At 42.6% G+C, this 27,267-nt stretch overlaps 1 protein-coding gene across 1 annotated transcript in view; it reads left to right on the top strand.

The window, feature by feature from the left end:
* Positions 1–27,267, top strand: part of SNX32 (sorting nexin 32) — a 346,690-nt gene that overhangs the window by 92,420 nt on the left and 227,003 nt on the right. Inside the window, exon 2 of the mRNA XM_078660710.1 lies at positions 12,458–12,562. Coding sequence (XP_078516836.1) covers positions 12,458–12,562 — 105 coding nt within the window. The remainder of the gene's footprint in view (positions 1–12,457; positions 12,563–27,267) is intronic.

The following is a 27,267-nucleotide window of genomic DNA, read 5'->3' on the forward strand; positions in this document are numbered from 1 at the left end:
CAAATATAACAAATAAACATAATTATAAAAACATTTAAACACACATACATAATAATCAATATATATATATACATTTACTTTAAAACAATTGATAAACTATTAATTGTAATTTATTTTATAATTTATAAATTATATAAAAATATACACATATATATAAATATATATATATATATATATATATCATGTATATATAAATGCCAATAACATAACATCTATTTAAAAAAAAATCTATTATAAATTAAAATATTAAACTATTTAAAAATCTTTAAACTTACATTTACCACTCCAGTCAGTGCAACAGTAGGGAAAAAGTTAGATAGCGGAGAGGTAAAACTTACTATACCCACTCCAGTGAGTGCAACAGTAGGGAAAGTGTTGGTTAGGGGCAGGATAAAATGTACTATTCCAGCTCCAATAAGTGCAACAGTAGGGAAAGTGTAGGATAGCAGAGGGGTAAAACTTAAAGTTAATTTTCAGTCAATTAATTAATATTAATTAAGAATTAATTAAACATAAATTACTTCCCACCCTTTACCCCTATAAACCCCACAGACCACACCTAAAATTAATTACACAATCTACATAGCTAATTTTCAGTCAATTAATTAATTTTAATTAAGAATTAATTAATTAAAAATAAATTACAAACCACCCTTTACCCCACAAACCCCACAACCCACACATAAAAACAATCACATAATTACCATAATTAATTAGCAACTAATTAGTTAATATAAATTAACAACTAGTTAATAATTAAACCTAAATTACTTCCCACCCTTTACCCTATAAACCCCACAACCGGCACCTAAATTTAATTACACAATTTCCATAATTCATTTTCAATCAATTAATTAATATACATTAGCAACTAATTATTAATTAATCAAAAATAAATTACTTCCCACCCTTTACCTATATAAATACCACAACCTGCACTAAAACAAATTACACAATTACCATATTTAATTATCAATTAATTAATATCAATTAACAACCAATTAATAATTAGAAATAAATTACTTCCCACAGTTAACACTATAAAATCTAAATAAAAAAATACAAAATAATCATTAATTTATTATAATTAAATTACTTCCCACCCTATTCCCCCTAAACCCACAACCCACTATGGAACCACAAAATGCAAAATGTAATTAAAATAAAATTGATTACTACTAAAAATGTAAAACATATATTAAAAAACATAAACAATACTTATACAAAAACATACATCTCATACATTTAAAATATTAACTAAAATACATAACACTAATTAAAAAATCGATATTTTAAACAATTATATTTTTGCAAACAATATTAATGACTTCTATATTTAAAAAATATATATTTCTAACCTTAAATTCGATATTCTTGATCACGATATTCTTTCTGTCGATTTTTCTCAATCACAATATTTCCAACTCGATATTTGTGTAGGTTGACATTTCCAACTCGATACTCTGTCTCAACACCCGGTTCAGGGTCTAAGTTGCTGTATATGAAGGTGATTTTGTTACTAATGAAATCTAAGTCCTTGTTGCAAAGGTCTTGTGAGGGGGTGATTTAGCTAGAGGCAGCTGGAGGTGTGGGGAAATCTTTGAAATCTTGCTTTGAAAGTATGATCTGTAATTGGTTTATATCCTTACTGACGGGGTTCTCTCAATGCGATGTGATTGACTGTGATGTGCTGCAAGGCCCCTCTTTTTCCCTGATGCAATTCAATGTCTGAGTTCAACTTCTGCTACACTTTATCCACTCATTTGAGTGCCATGCATTTTTAGATATGGATGACACATAGATCATCGCTCAGCTGACCCAAAAAGCACCACTTCTTTCAGCCAACTTGAATGATTGTTTGTGCACTGTCCAGCAATGGATGCACCAAAACCTCCTAAACCTTAACACTGCTCCCGTTCCCGGCAAAGGTCATCGAGAAAATCGTCAACAGGCAATTGACCCGCCACCTGGAAGACAACACCATCTTGGACCCGTCCCAGTCCGAATTCAGACGAAACCACAGCACCAAGACAGCCCTCATCGCCGCCACAGACGACATCAGGCGCCAACTAGACAACAGCGAAACATCAGCCCTCATCCTCCTGGACCTGTCGGCTGCCTTCGACACGGTCTGCCATCGCACTCTAAAGCCACGCCTCCGAGAAGCCGGAATCCAGGAGAAGGCCCTTGACTGGACCACGTCCTTCCTTTCTGGCAGAACCCAGAGCGTCCGCCTCCCACCCTCCCAATCAGAAGCCACCGACATCATCTTCGGCATCCCCCAGGGCTCATCCCTCAGCCCGACGCTGTTCAACATCTACATGGCCTCCCTCGCACAAGTGGCCCGCCATCACAACCTCAACATCATCTCCTACGCCGACGACACCCAGCTCATCCTCTCTCTCACCAAGGACCCACACATCACCAAAACCAACCTCCAGAGGGAATGAAGGCCGTTGCCGACTGGATGAGAAGCAACCGTCTGAAGCTGAACTCGGACAAGATGGAGGTACTCATCCTCGGACCCACCCCCTCAGCCTGGGACGACGCCTGGTGGCCGACCACACTGAGAACAGCACCAACACCCACTGACCATGCACGCAACCTAAGATTCATCCTCGACTCCTCCCTCTCCATGGCTAAGCAGGTCAACGCTGTCTCCTCCTCCTGCTACAACACCCTCCGCATGCTCCGCAGGAATTACAAGTGGATCCCGACCGAAACAAGAAGAACGGTGACGCAGGCCCTCGTCAGCAGCAGACTGGACTACGGCAACGCACTCTACGCAGGAATCCCAGCCAAACACCTACGACGACTACAACGCATCCAAAACACCTCCGCCTGACTGATCGTCAACATCCCCTGCCGCAGCCACATCACCCCCACCTGAGAGACCTACACTGGCTCCCCGTCGACAAGAGGATCACCTTCAAGCTCCTCACCCACGCACACAAAGCACTCCACAACGCCGGACCAGCCTACCTTGACAGCAGGCTCAGCTTCTATACCCCCCCACCCGCCAGCTCCGCTCCGCCAGCCTCGCCCTCGCCGCTGTCCCCTGCATCCAACGAACAACCTCCGGTGGCAGATCCTTCTCCTACCTCGCCGCCAAGACCTGGAACACCCTCCCTACCCACATACGGCAGAGCAGTAGCAGCACCCCCCCTTCCCTCAGCACCTTGAGTCCCTCGTGGGTAAGTAGCACACTCTACAAGTACTCTGATTGATTGATTGATTGACAAGCTAGAGCTCTTACTTCTAAGGAGAGAAACTTCACAAGAGTAGCTGTTTACTTCCTTCATCCATGGGTGACCCATCAATGCCTGTGGATAAGATCAAAACAATTATTGTGATTCTTTATGAAAAGTTGCCCTTTGACCCTCCTATTTCCTCTGCTGTTAACCCCTGCTTGGGTTTCTGAAGACACAGGAAAATTCTCCCATTCCTTCCAAGAGATTCATGCGCTACAGTTTTGCTCATGCTTTTTTGAGGTGCTTCTTCACACACTGGATTGTGGACCACACCTGCGACCAAAACCTGCTACCGACAGCATTCCACTCATTTTTACTTCAACTCTACAATAAACCCTGGCCAAAGACCTGCACACTAGCCACCACGCTCCTGAGGTACCCTCTTGATCGATCGTGCAACTTGGGTCTCTGGCCCTTTACGTTACCCATTCACCAGAGGATGTTTCCATATGAGAAGCCAGCACCTCACTGCTAATTTTAAGAGGTGTATTATGACGGCACTCTAATTTCCCTTTTTTTTGCGACCCAAATTCATTCGAGAGCTTTCCCATACTGATTAGATATTTGGGTCACATTTGTTCCGCAAACTCCTGAATAGGTCACTTAGCACAAGGCCGAAACACGTCGACCTAGATCATCCAGGATCTACGCCAAAAAAGAACAAATACCAAATTTAAATGTTATTATAGACCAATGCAGTAGTCAGAGTTTTATGCAATTTATTTGGGCACTATATGAGAAAGTCTATTGGAATTAGGCGTTCTTACCTGGAGACAATTCTTTTTTTCACCCTAATAACGGACCGTTGTCTGTCATTTGTGGTCACACTGTCCATCTAGATACAAATTGTTGTCCTTGACCTTTGTCTTGATTCATAGTAACAGTTACTTTTTTGATATGCTTCATGACTTTTCAATCAGTTGTCGCTTTGTTTGTATGTAAACAAATTTGAATAAGTAAACTTTGTTGTCAGTGGCTTCTTTGCATCTAATAAAAAGCGTAATACAGATTATTAGAATACTAACAATGTAATCCCATATGGTGACTTTTGTACCATAGAGGTTGCAAAGAATATGTTGACCTTTCATTTGAATGGAATTTAATAGATTTATCCTGCTAGAGCCTTGTTCACAGTTTCTTTTTTCTCGTGCTTTATAGCTAGGTTCACTACTTTTATCGCCTGAATTTAGGCCTCGCAGTTGCCTAGAATACTCAGAAATATGAGGTAAAACATGTCTGTAAGCTAAAGAAAAATGTTCCTGTGATGGTTTTAAAGTGTAGGCTTCACTGGCTGAGCTTGGACAAAGAATCATATTTAACACCCTGTGCCCTATTCATAATATTTGCTACAATAAAATCTCATCTTAGATCATTCTCTTCTTCTGGTTTACAGATAAATACAGTTTGCAGTGGGGGGTTGTCATTCTGCTTCCAGAACCCTAGGTTTCGGATTAAACGTCAGATCTCCTTCAGATAAATCAAAAATGATCTGGTCTTTCAGAAATAAATCAAACATTTTCCTATGTAAATAACTGAGGCACTGGCTAGTTACCACACTCTCAGTAATGCTTGCTTTTGCACCCAAGGTTTAGATTAAGTTAGTGTGAAAACCAAATAAAAAAAATATGTTTGAAGTTTGGACTATAGTGGACATCTTGAGTGAGGTTTGTGAGTTTAGAACCATACAATTAAAGCAAGGTGGGGTTAGTGCAGCTGCGCATACGCATGGGGTGGAGAGGAGAGCGCTAGAATAGATACCATAATGCATGCAGTTAAATATCAACTTTTGCTTAGAAAAAGATCACATGTATAGTTGCTAATGTCCACCCATTGGCAGGGCCGGACTGGGAACCAAAACCGGCCCTGGCAAAGTGCTATGCTGCAAATACGGCCCTGTAACAAAAGTGGCCCCCAGGGGCCCCAAACTGGCCCCCCACCCGTGTGGCGCACCGAGGGATTGCCCGGTGCCCGCTACGGCCAGTCCGGCCCTGCTAATTGGAGACAAAGTTAAATCACCAAGAAAATATTCTGGAGAGAGACACTTCACGTTTGCCATAGCAGCAATTTGTGGAGAAAGCTTAACTTTAAGTATGGCATAAGTTTGTTATGTGTTAATATAGATATGTCAGGCATATTTGAGTAGTGCACATTCACACTGTTTACCTCTGTTGGTACTACTGACAAACAACATATGTTAACTGTTTTGCAAGTCAACTTATTTTGTCAACCTCTGAAGGATGAAATCTGAGTGGTTAAATCAAGATTTGAACCCGTGACCGTGGCATTAAACACAGATCCATGGTGCTGATACATTAAACTCACTCAGTTGTCATAACCGTTGACATGGTTTCTGCGTTATAGCCTTCAGTTTAATTGTTTTCATGTTTTTTTTTATAAAAAACAAGTTGTGTTTTTTGCAGCAGTTGTGGTACCAAATGTTGCCCTTTTTAGCACTAAAGATAGCAAATTTCCGTGCCTTGTATTATGAACATCTTCAAAGCACTATGTACAGAAAAGAAACTTCTCTTAACATTTATCTTCCAATATCATTTATAGGTCTCAGCTAGAAGACATGTTGTTTTCAATCTGTGGGCTTCAGCCCGCCCATTAGCTTACCATTTGCTCGCTCCACTGTCTCTCTCGTATCCTTTATCCCCACTTGTCCATAGCATGCATGGGTCATGCTTCTTATTGTGTTTAACCATCCCCCAGAGCATTGACCAAGTACTTGTGTCCATCCACTGCTCCTGTTTTTGGAGGTACTTTTTTCTTTGAGTTTGAGCACTCCACATGCGTACTTGGGTTTTTACAAGCGCCGTCTCCTCCCACCCACGCCTACCTCACGAAAGCCCCCATTCTCTTTTGTTATTTCGCCTGAGTTTCCAGCCTGCGGTCAATAAGTGAACAGCGATGGCTTCTCTCCCTCAATGTTTCTTGTCCCTATATGCTTTGCAGTGTTACTCCGTCAGCACGTTTTTAATTTATTGTTAATGCGGAGCACAAACAGCAACAAGGCTCCTTTCACGAGGCATGTTGTTTATCAAGCCAGGCTACTGTGGAGGTTGGGCACGTGCCCAGGAGTTTGCCAGATCAGCTGTGGGAGCTGGGCTCAGGCAGTTGCTGCTCGTGCACTTGGTTTCAATTTTTAACTGTTGCTTCCCTGGCTTCGTCCCTTTCCCCCACTCACCCCTGTCATTGCTTGTTACCATCTCGCCCCTGACGCCAGAGGGTGTCCGCTTTCCAGTCGTTCCCTATCAGTTCCCAGAAATTCTACTTCTGTCCTACTGTTTGCAATACAAGTGATGCATAATTTTGCAGCCAGACTGCAAATAAATGCTACAATGAAATCTTTCCTGCTACTCCAAAGCATAGGTGGCCATATTTCTCCCAATAGAAGCGCACTGCATTTTCACTGCATGTGCATAGAGCACAGTTCTGTATATGAAAACATATTTCGGTTCATGCACTAGATTGGGGAGTTCAGCTCCTTCCCACGGTCCTCACTCTACACACCTATTCTTACTTTTGCGCCCTTATATTAGCTGACCCTTAAACTAAGGGGTGTCTTCTGAACATCAATCCAAGCGCAATTGCGTATCATTCTCTCCATCAGAAGCAGAAGGCCGGGCTTTATCAGCAGGAGGAGCAATACAGCTATTTTCCAATATGACATTTTTGCCAATAGTTCAGCCTCAAGAAACCCGATGAGTGTTCCAGTCATTTATAACATTGTTTTTCTTTCTTAAAACCGCAGTTAAACAGTTAAAATCACGATACGTAAAATATGCGCCAAATATTTTTAGCTCTTGGCTAGATGGTGCAGAGAAATGTTTACAATTCAGTTGGCTTCTGCCGGCCCATAGGATTACCATTTGTTGTTGTTAGACAGTTTTAAATAATACCTGTGACTGCAAAAAAAGAGGGAGTGTGCAAGGTACACGGGAAAAATGTTACACTTCACTCATTTTAGCTGATGGGTGTTCAAAAAACGACCAAGATGGCAACATTTACATTCAGCTTTAATTTGACCTTTATTCCATCTTGGACAGTGTTGCCTTTCATTTGTTAAGTTAAACAGGTTTAAACAATATTTGCTGCATCACCTAACCCACAAGCTCAGTTTTATTTTCAACTTCACTCCGACAAAAAACGAGCTTGATGGCCACTCTTTTGCTGTGCTTGTAAAGACAAATAGCAGTCATTCTTAAGTCAAGCATGCATGTTATCATATACGGGGAACTACCTGCCTGTTATACTCACACTCTGTCGCATTCAGTTTCCTTTGAGATAACAAAATGTGCTTCTCACCTCTCTTTACTTGCAAAGCTGTGGGAAAAAATTCCTAAATGATGCATATTTACTATCACACTACCAATTATCCACCTCACTTATTACCTACCACTACCCATCCCATTCTCTAAATTAAGCACCGCCTACTTCCCATAAAAAAGTGTAGTGTTGGCTACATCATAATACTTTTTTAAGACAACCGTTAATCCGGTTGCAGAATAATGACTGTTTCACAGGAATTTAGAATGAAACTTTAAACATACTGTACAACCACAGTGCTGTACAACACCGCAAAAATGAACTAAACCAATAGCTCTTGCATTACTGAGACCTATTGGCTTTGCCAATGCTTGTTTTATTTAAATCCAAAGGCAAACAGGTTGTCCATTTGTTTCTGTGTTATTACTGTATTTCTTTTTTACAATCCGATGTGAGTTTAAATGTCTGGTTTGGGTTGTACACAGTGCATGCAGGGCAGCCGTGCTGCTTTTTAGGTCTCGCCTACGCAGCGCAGGGCTTTACAAGGTCACGCATATGCCTAGATGCGTCACTTTGTAAATACGGAATAACGTGGTTCAAAATAAACGCTGCAAGTACGACAAGAAAATGACCCTCCTGCAGCATTCAACTGTTGCAAGGGACTCATGAATAAGCCCCCCTGTCTTTTTCCCCTACGTTAGTGCACAATGGCTGCCATGCGCCAACACAGGCACCCTTGTGCCATGGTGCAAGGGTGCCTGTGTTGCAGAGTTGGTTGAGTAAGTGCAGGAAGGGACACCTTCCTGCAGAAAACCTATCAATCCAGGGTATTTACTCTATCTCTGTGTGCTGCAGAATGCTGCACAGATAGAAAAATTGAAAAAAAGAGGAGAAAAGAAAACATTTATCCATGTACTGCCTCCCGAACGCCACCCATGGGGTGTTGTTAGATTGTGACGCATTCCGAAGGTTTATGTTTTCTCGTAAAACTGGGAATGCTTCAGATTCCATTGGTTTAGCGTGGGAACGCCCACAGCAACACCCATTGAATACCCCTTTCACATTGTTTAATGCGTGAAAGTGGCACATATTTTCAAGACCATGAAATGCCACACAAAGTGCCTTTACGTAGCCTTGTAAACAGGCTGTGGCATATTGCACCACCAGATCGTCAAACAAGTGACGTTACAGCGTTGCAAGAGTGCCTCCAGGGCCTCATAAATGAGGCCCGGATAATAGAAGAACTCCCACAATTCATCCTTGGCAAGGGCAACTACGCCATGGACCTCCTGCCGTTGCAGCTCAGAGCACCAAGGAGACCACCAGCATCACCCCTGACATGCATCGCTCACCTGTACAAGTGTTCCTTTCCCTTTGGGTGACAACTGGACCTGATATCCTCTAAGTGCTGACTTGAGTAAACCAGAACTTCAGCAACAGGAAGCTGGAGACCAGGAACCGCAGAAAGCCATAGACTCTCCTCAGCTGTCTGTAACCATGAAAGGAGAGACGCACAACCAGTCAACATTAAATTAGGTTATCTGTCCCCTGAGGTGTCACATCCGGGGGCTGCAAGGACTACGCACTGGCTGACCATGTCACTGGGGGAGCCTTCAGGGGAAGTATCTGGATCCTGTCTCTGAGTGCGATTGCGCATCACGCCGCCGCATGCAGGGCCTTCTGCCTCTCTTGTATAACCTACTCCAGATTGGGGGTGGCTTGTAGTTGTGTCGAGGGGCACCTGCTCCTCCAATGCCGCCAGTATGACTAGCTCCATGAATGACAGCTTGTTGAGCAGACCCTTCACTCCCTGTCCGCAGCACCTGACGACCAGTAGATTGCAGCCAGGTCCAGACCTGTTCAGCAGTGTCAATGATTTGCGTATCAACATCTGAGATCACTCACAGCCTTTATGGGAAGAAGAGGGAGAATTTGATGCTCAACTCTTGGAGGCATCGCTTAACCACTAGAGATGAGCCCCTCTGTCTCTGCACCCCGTGGCATAGTCAGGCAAGACAATAACTGTGGCGTTATCCACTTTCACCTCCCACAGCTTGCGTACCTCCCTCAGGACAGTGTCACAATCCCTGGAGGAGGTGGAAAAGAAAGGGTCTTGAACCTGTCCCTGGCAGCGAATAGCTTGCTGCCATTCGATGGGCCCGCTCCACAACAAAGAATGGTGCGAGTGCACCTGCTGGCAGTAGCTCACGAAACCATGTCTCAGTACATGCCACTGCATCCGCTCCTTCTACTCGTTTGGGCAGACCCAACAGCCTCACGCTGCTACGCTGGGAGCGGCCTTCTGCATCCTCCCCTGTTCTTTCCATTGACTTCACACATGCCGTTAGCCGCTGCAACGCCAGGGCTGCGCTCAGGGTCATCAGGGGGACTGTGGCCAGTTCTTGCTCCAATGTTGTGTACCTTGTAAGTCAGCTTGTGATGATCTGAGTGCTCGTGGGTGAAGTCGACTGTGATTTTGTTTATGTGGCCCTCAAAGGAAGTGCACATGTGTTCAAGGGACGTACCCGCTATGAGTACAGAGTCTAGTTTGGAGTCCAGTTTGTCCTCTGTAACCCTGCCCTGCCGGACAGCGAACCCCAGCCGCTCGGTTTACTGACACGGAGGAGTGGGCAAATGTCGACGCCGCCCCGGTCTGCAGGTGGGACATTATTGCGCCAGACGCCCAGGCACTATGCATGACATGCGGTCCATGTTCAGCAAGCCTCACTCGCTACCACCATATTTGAGGTTAATCCAAGGAGAAGTTGAATTAGTCCGTTTTTAAGAGCTGCCTGAATTGCAGGTCATGTGGTTCTAGCCCAAGGTGGTTTCAGGGCAATGTTAAAACAAAGAACAGACGGTGGGCGTGGAGTTGAAGCTGACTATAGGGGCTTTAACTTGAAAGCTCTACCACTCCCCTAGTAGCACTCTTGCTTTTACAAGTTCTCTACCGCTACTACCACAGGCATGTGAAGTAACCATTTGCACTAGCACCGTTTTGCGGCATATGTTCAATAGTGAGAGTTATTGGCTGAAATGCAGGGATTTAGTAACTGACCAGAGAGCACAGCTAACCACCATGTGGATGTTTGTCCATAGGATCAGCAGCTTGCACAACCTAGTATATGCTACTATCCATTGTTTTCATCCCTGGCACTATTAATCCAGAAGGGCAAGGCTCAATAGTGTCATCACTTGTTTCGAAAGATGGGTTGAAGTTATAAAGAATATGACTCGATGGTAGAAATCAACACTGGATCTTTTATTGGCTCGTCAATGATTATTCCTTTCAGAAATTCAAATATAGTTTTTTTGACTTCTAAATATTTTACAACCATCAAAACTGCCAAAACATGTTTTTCAACAATTGATTATCTAGTCGCTTCTTCATGGCACAAAGAAACAATTTTAACAATCTCCTTTTGCTTTCTGAAACTAAAATATTGACAATCTCAGTATCTCGTTTTTATAGCGGTTTAGAGAGATCCATTGTCAGGACCGGTATTGTGATAATCTCCAGACTGCGAGATCTCATTAAATACGGCTGATTCTTATATTTGCCATATGTGCCATTTCTCATGGGGGAACGATAACCTGAATATCCAAGCGGGTCAGGAATGGTGATTATACCGGAGCCAATCCCCCCTTATTTTTTCTACTTGATGTCAGTTGATTGAGTTGGGTGGGCTGGAATGTTGTTCTTCTAGAAGATGGTTTTCCTGGTTTGGTGAGTGTCTAAGGTCTTCGAGGGGGGACTGTATGCTGCCAACTTTCTGGAATATGGATTTGAGAAAGAGCTTAAATCAAGGGGATTGGTCAGGATGCCGAACATATGGAAGCTTCTAAGTCCCACTTTACTTTTCCCCTCCTATAGACCACTTGTTTTGGTTTCTGGAATATATTCTGTGTAGCAATTATAAGCCCTCCTGTTTATGTTGCACAGGAACCATCAGCCTAGCAATTGCTTGACTCGTTAGGCTAGCTAGAGGACCTTGCCATTCAACCAAGAACCTGTTCAGGTACCCCTGGCCTGCAGCACTTCATTGGTCTACACTGTAAACCACTTGCTTCTCTTCAAGCATCTTAAAGCACCAGAGGCTGTATTATACAAGGGCCCTGGGGGCGCAATGGGCGTTTGCTCCCGTTTTGCCTGCCACTGAGGCATTTTGTTATTACAAGAGGGGTTGCAGACGCTTGTACGGCCCCTTCAGTATTACCGATAGCGCTGTCACACTTAAAGGGCCAGTGCTATCTTCAGAGGGCATGGCCTCATGCAAATGAGGGAATCCCTTTGCCTCTGCATCCCCGCCATATTACAGACGCGGGTGCCGAGCCAAAGAAGCTCTCAGAAGGTGCATTAACAGGGCGCCACCTAAAAGCTCCTTGATTGCAGCCCTCTGGTGGGGAAAAGGTGGTCCCATGGACCACCCCAGAGATCCTCTTGCAGGCGGGTGCAGTCACTGACAGCACCTGCCTGCAAAGGAATCCCTAATCCCCTAAAAGTGCAGGCGGGTTGCTGCCTGCACTGTGAAAACACAGAGTGACTTTAAAGCAGCCACTCCCTTTTTCACATTAATGTGCTGCCCTGGGAGCAGTGCAAGTTTGCGGCTTACCTGGGGGCAGCACATTCATCATAATACAGTGCATTTTCCTGGAGTGCGCTGGGTGTACTTTTTGAAAGGTGGATCCCAGCACAATCCAGGAAAATGCGATGCATCCAATAACAGGGCCCCAGTAGTGGTTGACTTGACTTGTATTAATGCCCAAATGTTGCATTGTTTATAAGTGTCAAGTGTTGCCTATGACCAGTCAGCACTTACCCTGACCTTCAGGACATGCACATTCCCTCCAATGGAAAAAGGGAGATCCCTCCCTCCCTTGTGGTCTATGTGTACCTCTTTCAGTGCTTAAAACTCTACCTTTTGTCATTCTTCCAGATCCGCTCGGTGTCCGTAGACCTTCATAATGACTCTTCGCTTCAGGTGGAAATCTCTGATGCCGTCAGCGAGCGAGACAAGGTGAAGTTCACTGTCCAGACCAAGGTGAGCTTTTTAAATTTTTGGGAGTAGTATCTGGATTTTGGTTTGCATTAATGGTGTGTGTGCTTGAGTTAAAGTCTATACTTGGAAAAGTGAAGCACGCCTTATCAATTCTGTCATCTCTCAGTGTGAGAAGACTCCATAGGGGCAAATCCTTCTGCTTCTTCCACTCACACCTTTGCAGTACATTTCACAGAAATGACTGTTTCAGTCCTTGTCCATTTGCTTGAAAGACCTGCCATGGTTGTTCACTTCTCTAACCATGTACCTATTTACTGTGAGATTATCAGTACATTTCTCCCTTGAAACGCTCTTTCCAGAGCACTATCACCATCTTCTTTCTACTACTAGGGTACTCTAATCAACATTTATTTTATTTATTTATTTTCAAAGTTTTATATAGCGCGAACAAGATCTTTGCAGATATCAGAGCGCTTTACAAGGACATGGGGTGGACAAGGACAAGCATAATAGTAGGTAATAGTTGAGGTAGTTAGGTACAATATGCATAGTTACAAAGTTACATAGGTAGGTCAAAATAAGAGGTAGGTCATAGTTGAGGTAGTGTAGGTACACGGTGCATAGTCAAACAGGTACGCCAATAATATGAAAGTACATACTACTACTTTTGTAAATAGCATAGAGATAGGCATAGTTGAGGTAGGAGAGTACAGGGTGCATAGTCACACAGGAGAATCAGTAGTATAACAGTAGGTAATATTTGAGGTGGTGTAGGTAAAGGGTGCAAAGTCAGATAGGCACGTCAATAGTATAAAATAAGATATGCAGAGAGGGAACGTATACAGTCAAGTGAGTCGATAATACAAGTAATACAGTAATACAAATAGACCAAGGGGTCAGGAGGTGTCATGTATTCCTATAGGTTCTGAATCGATCCCCCTATTCCTGACCCTATTCTGGTTAAACTAACTATCAAGTTAACTAACAGTCAGCCCATGAGGCAAGACAAGCCCCCATGATGCAGATACCGTTATCTGACGCAGTCACACTACGGCACAGGAACGTGTTATCTGATTAGGTCATAACGCTTGAGATCTAATTAGACAAGCGACATTCCTCCAGCCCCTGATAAGGCATACGACGTTCTCATAACAAATCAAACCTATGACAACCTGGACAATCCGTGCGGCCATTGTTTTGATTTCACAGAGAACTTTAGTAAAGAATGTGCTAACGAGCAAGTCGTATGACATCTTTATTGACGTATCTATGTCCATCCTTACGTCAATCTCGGCACCTTTAAGGTATAAATATTACCGATCTTGCCCTATGCAAACACACGCGTGGTGACGAGACGGAGCAGCCATACTTGCCGAAGCCGAGAGCAGAAGCAGACCCCGCTGGCAGCAGCCCCGCCTTCCTGACGCGCTGAGAGACGCGCTGCTTTCTCCTGCCGAGAATCCAGCCCCGGCGTTTCTGGGTGGCCCTCGCAGGCAGCCTGGAATATCGATACCAGAGAAAGAGATACCATTCCTCATTCATCCTAACTTCCAGGTACAGAACTGAATAACCCCTCGCAGAGAATTCTTTAGTTATTCACTTGGCAAAAACAAACTTAACTTAAACTGTAACTTTCTATTCCCGCCCACGTATTAGACTTAGGTCAGGTACACGGGGTAGGCATATTTAGAAACACCAGTTGAGTACGTTTAGTCAAATGTATATGTGTATGTAAATATATTTTATTCATTTTAAACATCATATGGCTCAGAAACCATATCAATGTTTTTACAGTATTATTTTATACTATTGCTTCTAAATGTATGCACTTTACTTAACTATAAGTATTGCAATAATATCGATCCATTTCTCATGTATGAGAAAAGAGACTGATCAATAAATACCACCTTTTTATTGAACACGCCCGTCTCTTCCTTTTCTCTACATTCTGATGAGACTAAGAATGCACGTACTGACTGAGTAAAATAATTGCCTTGTGCTCACACGACTCTGGAGATTGACTCTTGATTAGGGGAGAGCAAAGTTGTCATGTTCTATGGTTGTCAGAAACTAAATCCCTTCTTGTCTAATCAGGGGAGGTAATTCTTTCCTGAACATTCGAGAAAGTTTCTAGCGAACTCTGAGCTTAGCTGGCAAACCCAAAACTTAAGTCTAGTATCGACAGTAGTAGACCTAGTTAACCTCTGGCCTAGGCCTTTACTGCTGTAGGTATTATTCCAATGCGCAGAGCCTATTGGGAAGATAGGAGCTACACTACATGGCGCCCAACGCGTTTGGAAAGGGCGATAAAACTAACGTAAGACATTTAGAGTAACTCAGTCGTGCTTTCTCACTCAGACCCCTTTTTCCATTATACTCCAAAGACGTCTGGAGTGGGTGAAAGGTTATATCCTCCAAAACCTCGCAGGAGGGAACTCCTATGTATGGTTCTTGGTCTAGTCAACGTTGAAGGATACACTGTTCCAAAATATTGTGCATCTTATCTCTGTTTCCATAAGAAACCTGATCTGCAAACAAACAAAATAACCATCCTGTCGGTAAAATGGGAGACAGTGATGGAGAAAGAGAGGCAGTTAGATTAGCAACTGAACTCGCAGATGCTGATGCTACCATGCAAACAGCAGACCCGGATATAATACTCATCCCGGTCCTAAAAAGGAGATCTATAACTCTAAAACTTATAGAAAATGGACTGACACCTAGAGGTGGCACAGTCATATTCGTAATTAAGGCACACGAGTATCGGCAGACAGAGGTATACTATACATGGATACATTTTCCAGCAGCAAATGCTGTAACAAAGTACTTCCACTATTACAAAATAGAGGTTCCACCAGACATTTACACTCCTTTCGAGGAGGTGGAAGTACCACTCAAATTCCAAGAGCATCTGCTCTTATTTGATGGCGCCCTAAAACATAATAATCACATCACCAGGCTCGGTCCTTTAGGTAGACCAGGAGCAACGTGGCCGGTCCTAGCCGGATACACACCACACCCAGACTTCGAAAGAATGCCTGCAGCAGATCTTTTAGTACAACTAAAACAATTAATAAAAATTCATAGACAATTAGTACAGTATGTGATGCGGACTTCAACAATTCAGCCAGCTATTAAACTTCCACAGCTGACCCCTCACCAGGGGAACACAAATAAAATCACACCACAGAACATCCAATCCTGCCTAGGTAAAGTTCCAGCTAAACGGGAACAAATACCATTCTGGTTGGCACAAAAAATTACCCAAATAGAGGCGGTGTTTCCTGACACCACCCCGCTAGAAAAGCACAGGATTCTGACTATATGTCTCCCAATGGGAATCGCACCACACATAGAGGACTGTGACACTTGGGGTACAGTCTTTGCTTCCATCTACACAAAAACGCACGGTGTTCCATCCATTTCGGTAATACCAGATGTGCTAAAACAAATTCAAGACGAATACGGTCCAGAACCCGCTTTAACTCTTGGTATGAAATTACTGAAAGACTTCAAGCAGGTCTCGGCTATACTATTAGCCAACATAAAAGGTGAAGCAGCAAACGTGGCGATCCGCCAGAGGTTAAAAGAGACAGCTATAGCAGACCAACCAGCTGAAATAGCCAGAATCATAGAAAAATCCTATGAGGAACTAGGTAGAGATAGTCTAGGTGGAATACCAGTAAAACCGCAACTGACTGAAAGTCCAGAAAAAATATTTTTTAATAATAATTCACCAAAAAAGAACTGGGATGGAAACAAACAATCCAATCCTAAAGAAAAGAAATTCCAGTCCAGAGGAAGGTCTCCTAGGCGAAGAGAGAAATCTCCAAACCGAAGACAGAGGTCACCGCAGAGTGACCCCTCTGGGAATAGATATAACCTTAGAAATAGGGCTAATATTAAAAAACCTGATAGATATCAAGACATTGATACGCGTCCCTCTCAATCTTTTCAGAATTCCTCGCAGAAATCGGAAAGAAGAGGACGATCAGAAGAGCAAGCCAAATCCAAAGACAAGGAACCTGCTCAACTAAAAAAGAAATTACAATTTCCAAAAAAGAAGGTAGCCAGTATCAAGGTAGTTAACAATGCCGAGAATACTGAGGACACAACTGAAAAACGGGGAATGGGCTCAGACAATGCTAGACAGCGCAGCAGAGGTGAGCATAGCTCGCAAAGTCCTTATGAATCATCTGGAGACAGTGGACACGAATGAATATCTTCAAGTGGAAACTGCAGACACCAGAGTTAGCAAGCCCCACAAGATATACGAGATAACATTACGTATAGAGGGAGATAAGACTAGGAAAATAAGGGGACTATTTTGGGATAACCTCTCCAAGGGCTATGACATCCTTCTAGCTGAAAAAGACTGGCCTCCGGAGTTTGTTAGGGAGTGCCCTCATGGCGAAGAAATAATTATGCCTGCCTTCTCGAATCACATTCCGATTCATAAAAAATATACACTTGCTAGAAAGTGGGCAGTGGCTCAAGCACCTGCTTTATATAAAAATCATGTAGGATGGGATGAGGATTCTCCTCCTCACAAAATCCAGTTAAAATCACAACCTACTGCACAAAGGCAGTACCCAATTAAGCAAGAAGCTAAAAAACAGGTAAATGAAATACTAGATCAGCTAGAATACCAGGGGGTGATTGAAACTTGCACCTCACAAATGAACAACCCTTTGTTTCCGGTCTCCAAACCAGACAATTCATATCGTCTAGTTTTGGATTACCGACACCTTAACACATGTTGCAAAACCTTTGCAGTGCAAAACTCACACAGTGCTGCACTAATGAATAACATAGTGCGCAAAAAATACAAAACAACCTTGGACATCTCCAATGGATTCTTTTGTCAAAATATAGCACCAGAGAGCAGATATTTAACTGCATTCTCAGTAAATGGCACTCAAAATCAATTCTGTCGGTTAGCCCAGGGGTACAAGAATAGCCCGGGGGTATTCTCAGCGAGAGTAACCGAATTACTACAACTATATGATGATGAAGCATTATCTTATGTCGATGACATTTACTTAACAGATGATGACTTGGATACTCACTTGAAAAGAGTGAACACCATAATACTTGGGTTCGCAGCAGAGGGTTACAAATTCAACTTTAAAAAGTCCAGAATTGCCCATCTAACAGTCCTGTTCCTAGGATATGAGTTATCAAGTGAAGGCAAAAGCCTGGCTGACAATTTCCTAGAGAAATGTGCCATAATCCAAGCTCCTAAAACACTACAAAACCTACAGTCAATTCTAGGCTTCCTAAATTTCGGAAGAACATACATTGCAAATTACGCAGAAAGGGTCAAACCCCTTTATGATCTAATTAAACCAGACTTTAAAAGATCCAATTGGACTCAAACACACACAGAAATTTTGAGATCCTTACAAACAGACATGCTAATTAAAACAAAATTAGAAACACGTGATAATACACGCAACCTTGTGATCCGAGTCATCCCAGGGAGATGCGGATTCACATACCTAACCTCTAATGAGGGAGAAAAGGTACCAATTGCATTCAAATCACACTTGTACACAAAAGCTGAAAAGAAATTCAGTAATACAGAACAAATTGTTCATGCAGTTCAAACCGCAATAGCTAGAGAAAAAGATCAAGCTGACGGTAGACATATCACAGTCAGGACAGCAGAATCAGCTTTTGAAGCACTAACAACACCTTGTAATTTACCAACAACAACATTAAATCCGGAATGGATACAATGGGTGAATTCAATCACAACGGACAAAGTATACTACTTCTTTGATCCAGAACTAGAAGAATTAAAAAATCTAGAATATGAAAAAACATTCCCTCTGCCAATCGACATTCTGCCTCTACGACATTACGCCTGTGAAATTTATACAGACGGACATGCTCAACCCCCCGTTTGGGGAGAACAAGCATACAACCCCACATGTGGGATTACAAAAGAAGTGTGGCGCGGAGGTAAACTAAGACCTCTATTAACAAAGACACACTCAGTAGAAACTAATTCAGAACAACAAACTGAAATATTAGCCTTGAAAATGGCGCTAGATAATGCGGATCGCGAATTCCCGACACTTATAGTGTCAGATTCATATTACTGCGTCAAATCATACAACAAGGATTTGCAGACATGGATTCAAAACGGTTACAAAGATGACACAGATGCACCAATAAAGCAGAAACTGCTCTGGGAACATATAGCTCTTTTACAAAAAGAACTACCAAAGACTCACGTGACACACTCACTGAGTCACCAACGTGATGGCGTTCACGTTGCAGGGAATTCATTGGCTGAGAAAGCCGCAGCGGCAGCCACTAAATCGGCTCCCGTAGTTCGAAAAAAGCGTACATTAAAATACATTGACGGTGAAACATTGCTGGCGGTGAAAACGTCATCAAAAGGCGACTGCTCAGCGCTACCGATCAATTATCCACTCAATTATACATACATAATCGATGCAAACTCCGTTCCTTTTGCTCGAATCCCTGGAGTGGGGGATAGAGTGATTCCAAACATGGACAGGAGAAACTTGTTAATCGCAGACGCTCATATGGGTGAGGGTCTCAGACACCTCAAATTAAAAGATTCTCTGGAAGAATTACAATCACGGTACTGGTGGCCAGGCATGAGCCTACATCACACCATGTTTGTAAAAAACTGCCCAAACTGCAACAGAGATCGCAGTGGGGAGAGAAAGAGTTTGATACCTCGTCGTATTACGGCAGATAATATCAGCAGTAAAGAGCAGGGCTTGCGATTAACATATACAGGCTAGTTTCCACTTATAATGTAGATCCTCAGCACTCGGCTGACGTCCGGACTGTTATACAAGATTTGCGAGTCTAAATGGCATATACGCTAAGAGCATGCTACGTTTGACCATTGTTTTCACTCTAGCCCTCCGGCGGGGGGGAAACATGGCCAAATGAGCACAGCCCAGCGGGAATCTTCTCACTTCCTTCCTGAGGGTACGGGACGGTGTAAAGAAAAAACCAAGGCAGAAAGCAATCTATAATGGAAAGGATATTAGGTTCGGGAGCTGGGTGGGTCAAACATCTAATAAGTGTCCAACGTAGTCTAAATAACTTGCCAAGAAATTCTCTGAAGGGATTCAGTCCGTACGAATTATTATTTGGAACTAGAATGATTATCTCTGACCTCGACAGTCAGACTTCAGTGGTTAAAGAAAAAAGCTTTGATGTCAAAGACCGTTTGGCTATTTTGCAGGACTTAAACAAAACAAGAAAAGACCTGAGCAACATACAGTTGAAACAACAGCCAACAACCACTGAAGAATCACCACCTGTCCCAGCAAGACCTGTCTGGATTCCAAAAGTCGGGGATCTAGTCAGGGAGAAGATCGCGGTAAAGAAGGAATTTGGGCCTTCTTACAGAAAAGCAGTTCCTGTCTTGTCTGTCAACGGGACAAGATCAGTTGTACTACCGCCCCTTGCTGGTAAAAAGGAGAACCGAGTTGTATCCATCGACCTGGTAAAACCACAACATGTGGCCGATAACAAACAGTAGGCCAAGTGGACCCCCAATAAGTAGCAGAACACTAAGGTTTGCTACCAGTACAGAGGTCCTAACGAAGAGGCTCATCACATTCGAAACGCCTACAGAAGAACAACAAGGACTATGCAACAATGCAATAGAACTCAGACCTCTGAAAACCCAAATAAAAACATTTAGCAGAGACACACCAATCTATAGTGAAGTACCAAGTGACAATGCAAGAAACAGAAATCCTGAACCAATTGGAACAATTGACAGAACTGCATCCGGGTACTTCATCAACTTCGATGATTCCTCTGACGGCTTCAGTGAATCAAAGACACAGCCATCATCAAAATCTTTTAAAGACAAAGCGAAAGAACTTTTGAAACAACTGAAAGAAACATATCTGATTTCTCCATGCATTGAATTTTGGGTGGGTTTTGGTGCATTTATCCTCATACTTTGGCTCATCATGGTATTAACTTTGGGACGCTTCATTGAGGGAAAATATGCTAAAATGGACACAGCAAGTCAGAACATCAACTTGGTCCTCAAACCACACACATCTTCACACGTCGAGAAAAGAGAACTTTCTTCAGAACTTTCTTCAGCCAACTTCACAGCAAATCCGATACCTGGTGGGGTATCCTGGGACAACACTGACTATGAAATTTATGGTCCGGTAGAGATCCTGAAATATCCACACCAAATTAAGATCTCCTTGAGTGACTTTGCAAAACCAAACTCATTTGCTGATGATTGGGACTTCGAAAGCATTAATAATATGATGTCTGATTTAGTAATGTCTGCTAAATTTACCAAACATGATTATTTGCAAGGTTCTACAAATTATGATAGTATGTATTGCTATAACCACTATGGTAACCATTTTCTACATAAATCTGCACAACCTAGAAATGTTTTAAATTATAATCAATGGGAACATTGTGCTACACCTCCAAAAGGGAGCTCAAGAACCGTTTATGACAAATATTCATACTTTCAAGGTTTTAACACAAGTAATGCTGAAACATTTTATTTTAAATTGTCAAACAAGACAGGGACCAAGACCATGATAACCAACACAAAATTGTTATATTCAGACTCATTTTTTGAAAAAATGAATACTTTTGGATTTGATTATTGGGACAAAAATGTTGATTTGAAAAGTGTTTGGGGTACAAAAGAATGGCAAGTACAGGGTATAGAATCACTGTTTAGAGCCTGCATGATCCCAGAACAAATGATATTTTTAAATGACACTGTTCAACAAACCACCTGTCTTGGCCTAGCCAAAATCAAAGATTTAAATAATCCGTCTATTCCAAAGCCAACAATGTTTAGCAACACTTCTACAGATGAAGAGATAGACGTAAACCATATATTAAACCAAAACAGAACACATCCTGATTGGAAACAGTGGTTGATCTGGCCCACAGATACAAATAACTGTCAAAACAGATTCCTGAATAAAACACAGGGGTTCAAAATGACCAGGCCAGACCCAAGATATCCCCAAAGACATCACCCAGGGATAATAACAACCTACAGTGTGGGCAAATTATGCCTTCAATGGCTACAAACTTCCACACTGCCTGAAATTAAGCAACACCTAACTTTACTTACTGATGGTGCTGACTTGCGTGATTTCATAATGGGACCACGCAAACAGCGTCAAAAGCGTTTCATAGCAGCCTCTGTATATGCAGCATACAATGAGGCCTGGAAGGTTACTCAAATTGAGACAGCAGAGAGAATACGGGAAATTGACCGTATTAATTTGGGAAAATCACTTTCTGTAGTGGACAATGGGTTAATGACTCTGTCCTCCAGAATTTTTTCATTGGACAGCATTGTGTCTTCAGCAATCGATATATTATCGCAAGACTTACTGTTATTACAACATGGTCAGTCACAATTGCGTTCTATTGTACAGCTTGGCTGGACGTTACAAAATCTGCGTTCAGGCTATGTGCCTTGGCGTTTAATCAACACAACGTCATTATTCCAAATCTTTAACCTTACTGATAGACAAATCGGTATGGCGCAAAAGGGTGCTGATTATACAATCTTGAGCATTGAAAAACTTGAAAGATTACCAATGACAATGTCAGAACGACCTGTCAGTGAATGGATAATCCACGGAATCATAAATATTCCAATCTCAACCTTCAGGTTTCAATACTGCCAAAAATATATACAGGCTGGCATGTACGAGAAATTGGGAAAGGGGTACCTTAAAACAACATGGAACCTGCCCTATTCACATGCATGTGTCAGTAATAAAGGACAGAAAGTGTTTCTTAGTGGCAACAATTGTGCTATGTCACTAAGCGGCACGCTTCTGTGTAATGGTATTAGTTTGCATGGAGCCTGTGAAGGGAATTCATACAACCTTTCATGTCACCAGCAAGGCGCACCTGCAACTGAAATAGAACCATTCTTTCAAAGACTCTATAATGGGAGTTACATTCTTATTGTAGACCGCAGATGTTGTAGTCTTATGCCCGGGACTCCTTATCTAGTAACTACGACTGCGAAGGTCAAGTGCTGTGGACGTTCTTTGTTCCCCAGCTCCTTCCCAGACAGGGAGGCAAGGGCATGGCCCAGTTTGAAAATTACTTCTATTCGAATAGATACTTTAAGCAGAATGAAAACAGTGCTTCTTCAGACGCCTACAAGGCTCACGTCATCAAAAGAAACGTATGATCTACAAGTCGCAAGGACGACTGCAGAGATACATACATTATTATCAACTAATTCCCCCGTACATTTCGCGGAAATCCTGAGCGAAATCTTAAATATTTCTGATACCAATGGGATCTCAGGGGTATTTAGGACAGTATTTTCGATGGCATTAACACCATTCAAAGCCATACTGGGGATTTTTCCAGATTTCGTCCATTCGATTTTTGGCGGACTTCCCCTGATCCTGGGACTAATTGCAGGAATCCTATTCTTAGTCCTTATTTTTCGTTATGGCAACCCATGTCACAGATCAAACTCTCGCGACAATGGAAGATACAATCCTAGCCATTGGATACCGGGACCGGATATAAAAAATCCTGGGACTCTCCCGGCTTAGAGACCTGAACATGACTTGGTTTCTATCATTTCGACCAATGTGGCAAAGGTGTGTTTTACCTGTACTAAGGTGTCTGCTATGCGGAGAAGAATGCGTGTTAGACACCTGTCTGACGCTACAATCGGATGCGCCAGTGGATGCAGATACACTGTTGGTTCCTACCAAGGTTCACGCTTTGTGCTGCCCTCAAAGGCTGCCAATCCTGATGACGGCATTCGTGGAAGCTTCACCACTACGATTGAAGAGTAGTGAAGTTCAAGATGAAAGCAGCATCGAACAGGTACGACCTTCTGTCAGCAATGCGAATCAGAATGTCAATGGAGACAATCATGCGCATGAATGCATGGTTACACCTATTTCCGACTTAGTGGAACTTTCCCATGAAGCTGTTGACAGTTTTTTCGAAAGCCTAAATGATATGATGTTCTCTCCGGAACAGAAATAGAGACTTTTGAGTAAACTCGCACACGGCGTTCCCTGAATTCGGCCTTCAACTTTAAAAATAAAGTCACATGAACAATTTCACTCCAGTTCACGGACAGCAATTTTTTCAGCAAGCCCCTAAAATATTTTTCCTATATTTTTTTTTCCGGGACACTGAACTTCTGCTTAAAGTAAGAAACTATTCCTAGAGAACTAAGATTTCTATTTTTAGATACTTTATAGACTTTAGCTGCCCGCTGGTATGTTCACAAATATTTCATTATGTGATGAAATGGTCTCGAACTTTCTTTCTGTATAGCCATATTAAGAGCCATTTCATGTGTAATTCTCATATACCAAATAAGCAATAATGTATACAAATGCGTGATTACTTTAGCATTATTATACAGCTTAAGTGCATACAATATATATGACTGCAATTTTTCAGTATATTTGAAAATTTCAAAATGCATTTATGTATTTTGGGGTGGTAAGGTATACACTATACTCTATAGTATGTTGTACTATGTTATACTATGCATAGATTAGTAAATATGACCATAGTTAGCGTGGAGTGGGTGTCATGTATTCCTATAGGTTCTGAATCGATCCCCCTATTCCTGACCCTATTCTGGTTAAACTAACTATCAAGTTAACTAACAGTCAGCCCATGAGGCAAGACAAGCCCCCATGATGCAGATACCGTTATCTGACGCAGTCACACTACGGCACAGGAACGTGTTATCTGATTAGGTCATAACGCTTGAGATCTAATTAGACAAGCGACATTCCTCCAGCCCCTGATAAGGCATACGACGTTCTCATAACAAATCAAACCTATGACAACCTGGACAATCCGTGCGGCCATTGTTTTGATTTCACAGAGAACTTTAGTAAAGAATGTGCTAACGAGCAAGTCGTATGACATCTTTATTGACGTATCTATGTCCATCCTTACGTCAATCTCGGCACCTTTAAGGTATAAATATTACCGATCTTGCCCTATGCAAACACACGCGTGGTGACGAGACGGAGCAGCCATACTTGCCGAAGCCGAGAGCAGAAGCAGACCCCGCTGGCAGCAGCCCCGCCTTCCTGACGCGCTGAGAGACGCGCTGCTTTCTCCTGCCGAGAATCCAGCCCCGGCGTTTCTGGGCGGCCCTCACAGGCAGCCTGGAATATCGAGACCAGAGAAAGAGATACCATTCCTCATTCATCCTAACTTCCAGGTACAGAACTGAATAACCCCTCGCAGAGAATTCTTTAGTTATTCACTTGGCAAAAACAAACTTAACTTAAACTGTAACTTTCTATTCCCGCCCACGTATTAGACTTAGGTCAGGTACACGGGGTAGGCGTATTTAGAAACACCAGTTGAGTACGTTTAGTCAAATGTATATGTGTATGTAAATATATTTTATTCATTTTAAACATCATATGGCTCAGAAACCATATAAATGTTTTTACAGTATTATTTTATACTATTGCTTCTAATGTATGCACTTTACTTAACTATAAGTATTGCAATAATATCGATCCATTTCTCATGTATGAGAAAAGAGACTGATCAATAAATACCACCTTTTTATTGAACACGCCCGTCTCTTCCTTTTCTCTACATTCTGATGAGACTAAGAATGCACGTACTGACTGAGTAAAATAATTGCCTTGTGCTCACACGACTCTGGAGATTGACTCTTGATTAGGGGAGAGCAAAGTTGTCATGTTCTATGGTTGTCAGAAACTAAATCCCTTCTTGTCTAATCAGGGGAGGTAATTCTTTCCTGAACATTCGAGAAAGTTTCTAGCGAACTCTGAGCTTAGCTGGCAAACCCAAAACTTAAGTCTAGTATCGACAGTAGTAGACCTAGTTAACGTCTGGCCTAGGCCTTTACTGCTGTAGGTATTATTCCAATGCGCAGAGCCTATTGGGAAGATAGGAGCTACACTACAGAGGTAGTACAACGCGGAGTCCTGGAGGCACCGAATAATAGTTCATGTGTATTTCGCCATGAAGATCGCTTTTACTTCTTTCTTAAAAAGTTTGTTGGAGGAGATGAGCCTGGTTTCGGGAGGGAGTGAGTTCCAGATCCTGGGCGCCATTCCTGAGAAGGAGCGTTTATAGGTTTTTACCTTCCGAAATCTTCGAGGCTTCAGCAGAAGATTGTTTGTGCTTCTAGTAGTTCTAGAACCGCCCGAAATTGTCAGCTTTTGAGAGAGGTAGGCGGGTGAGTTCGTGTGTATAGCTTTGTGTGTCATGCAGGCGATTTTCAGATGAATTCTGGCTTCAAAAGGCAGCCAGTTCAGGGATTTAAAGTCAGGGGAGATATGCGAGTGTTTTTTTGAGCCAGTGATGAGTCTTGCTGCAGCGTTAAGGGACGCTCTTTGGGGTGCCGTTGTGGTTAGGGGGAGCCCACAGAGGGCGATGCTTCCGTATTCTATGTGCGGGATGACTATAGATTGTACTGCCGTTTGAAAGTCTTTGGCTGGAAGGAAGGGTTTGAGTTTTCTCAAGGTATTGATTTGAAAGTTCGCTCCTTTGGTTGCCTTGCTGATGTGCTGCTGCATGTTGAGATTGGCGTAAAGTGTTATGCCTAAAGATTTTGCTGAGTCAACGATGGTAGGTTGTACATTGAGAGCCGTTAGGTGCTTGAGCCAAGTTTGAGCGGTAGAGATTTTTGCGGGCGGTGAGATCAAGAGGAACTCAGTCTTCATCGCATTGAGTTTGAGGTGATTCTCTGCCAGCCAGGATTGGGTGTTTCTGATCGTGGAGTTCAGAAGCAAGATGTCCTTGGGGGATTGTATTTTGAGATAAAGTTGGGTGTCGTCGGCATACATGTGAAAGTGGACATTGGATGCTTGTAACAGAGTAGTGAGAGGTTCCATGACTAAGTTGAACAGTGTAGGGGAGAGGCAGGAACCTTGAGGGACACCTAACGATACAGGTACCGAGGAGGACATCAGGTTGTTCCTTTTGAAACGCTGAGACCGGTTGTGTAGAAAGGAAGTGAACCACTTGAGAACAGTCCCAGATATACCCATTCTTGTGTTTAATAGTTCGAGTAGGTTCTCATGTTTAACTGTGTCGAATGCTGAAGAGAGATCAAGAAGGATGAGGAGGCAGGTATCATTTTAGTCTAGTATTTGGAGGGCGTCGTCAACTATGTGAGTCATAGCAGTTTCGGTACTGTGCCCTGCTCGGAAGCCTGATTGATGAGGGTTGAGGAGATCAAAATTATTTATGTGACTGGCAAGTTGTAGCTGTACGCATTTTTCCAACAGTTTAGCGAGCGTGGGAATATTTGTAATAGGACGGTAATTGTTTAGATCATTAGGATCTGCTGTTGGTTTTTTTAGTAACGGTGTGACTTGTCCGACTTTGAGGGCGTCAGGGATGGATCCTTGTTGAAGAGAGCTATTGATGGATACATAGATGGATGACTGAGTTCAGCAATGTGTACTACATCAATTATGTCCACCAAGAGAGTTTAATGGCCTCCTAATGCATGTGGACGATTGTGATTGGGTGGCATACGTATGGGCGAGAACACTCCTGGAGTATTAGCATTTCATTTTATGGCACAGTATGTCTGATATGGCCCTTTGTTTCAAAGCCTGTAAGTGTTACTAATCTACCAACTGAATTCAGATGCAATATACATTCTTATACTGTATACTTTTTTGGCAACCTTATGTGTTTTCCATACTTAACCATGCAGGGAAATTCTCCAC

Source organism: Lissotriton helveticus, chromosome 9 (genome assembly GCF_964261635.1).
Source record: "Lissotriton helveticus chromosome 9, aLisHel1.1, whole genome shotgun sequence".
Lineage (NCBI taxonomy): Eukaryota > Metazoa > Chordata > Amphibia > Caudata > Salamandridae > Lissotriton > Lissotriton helveticus.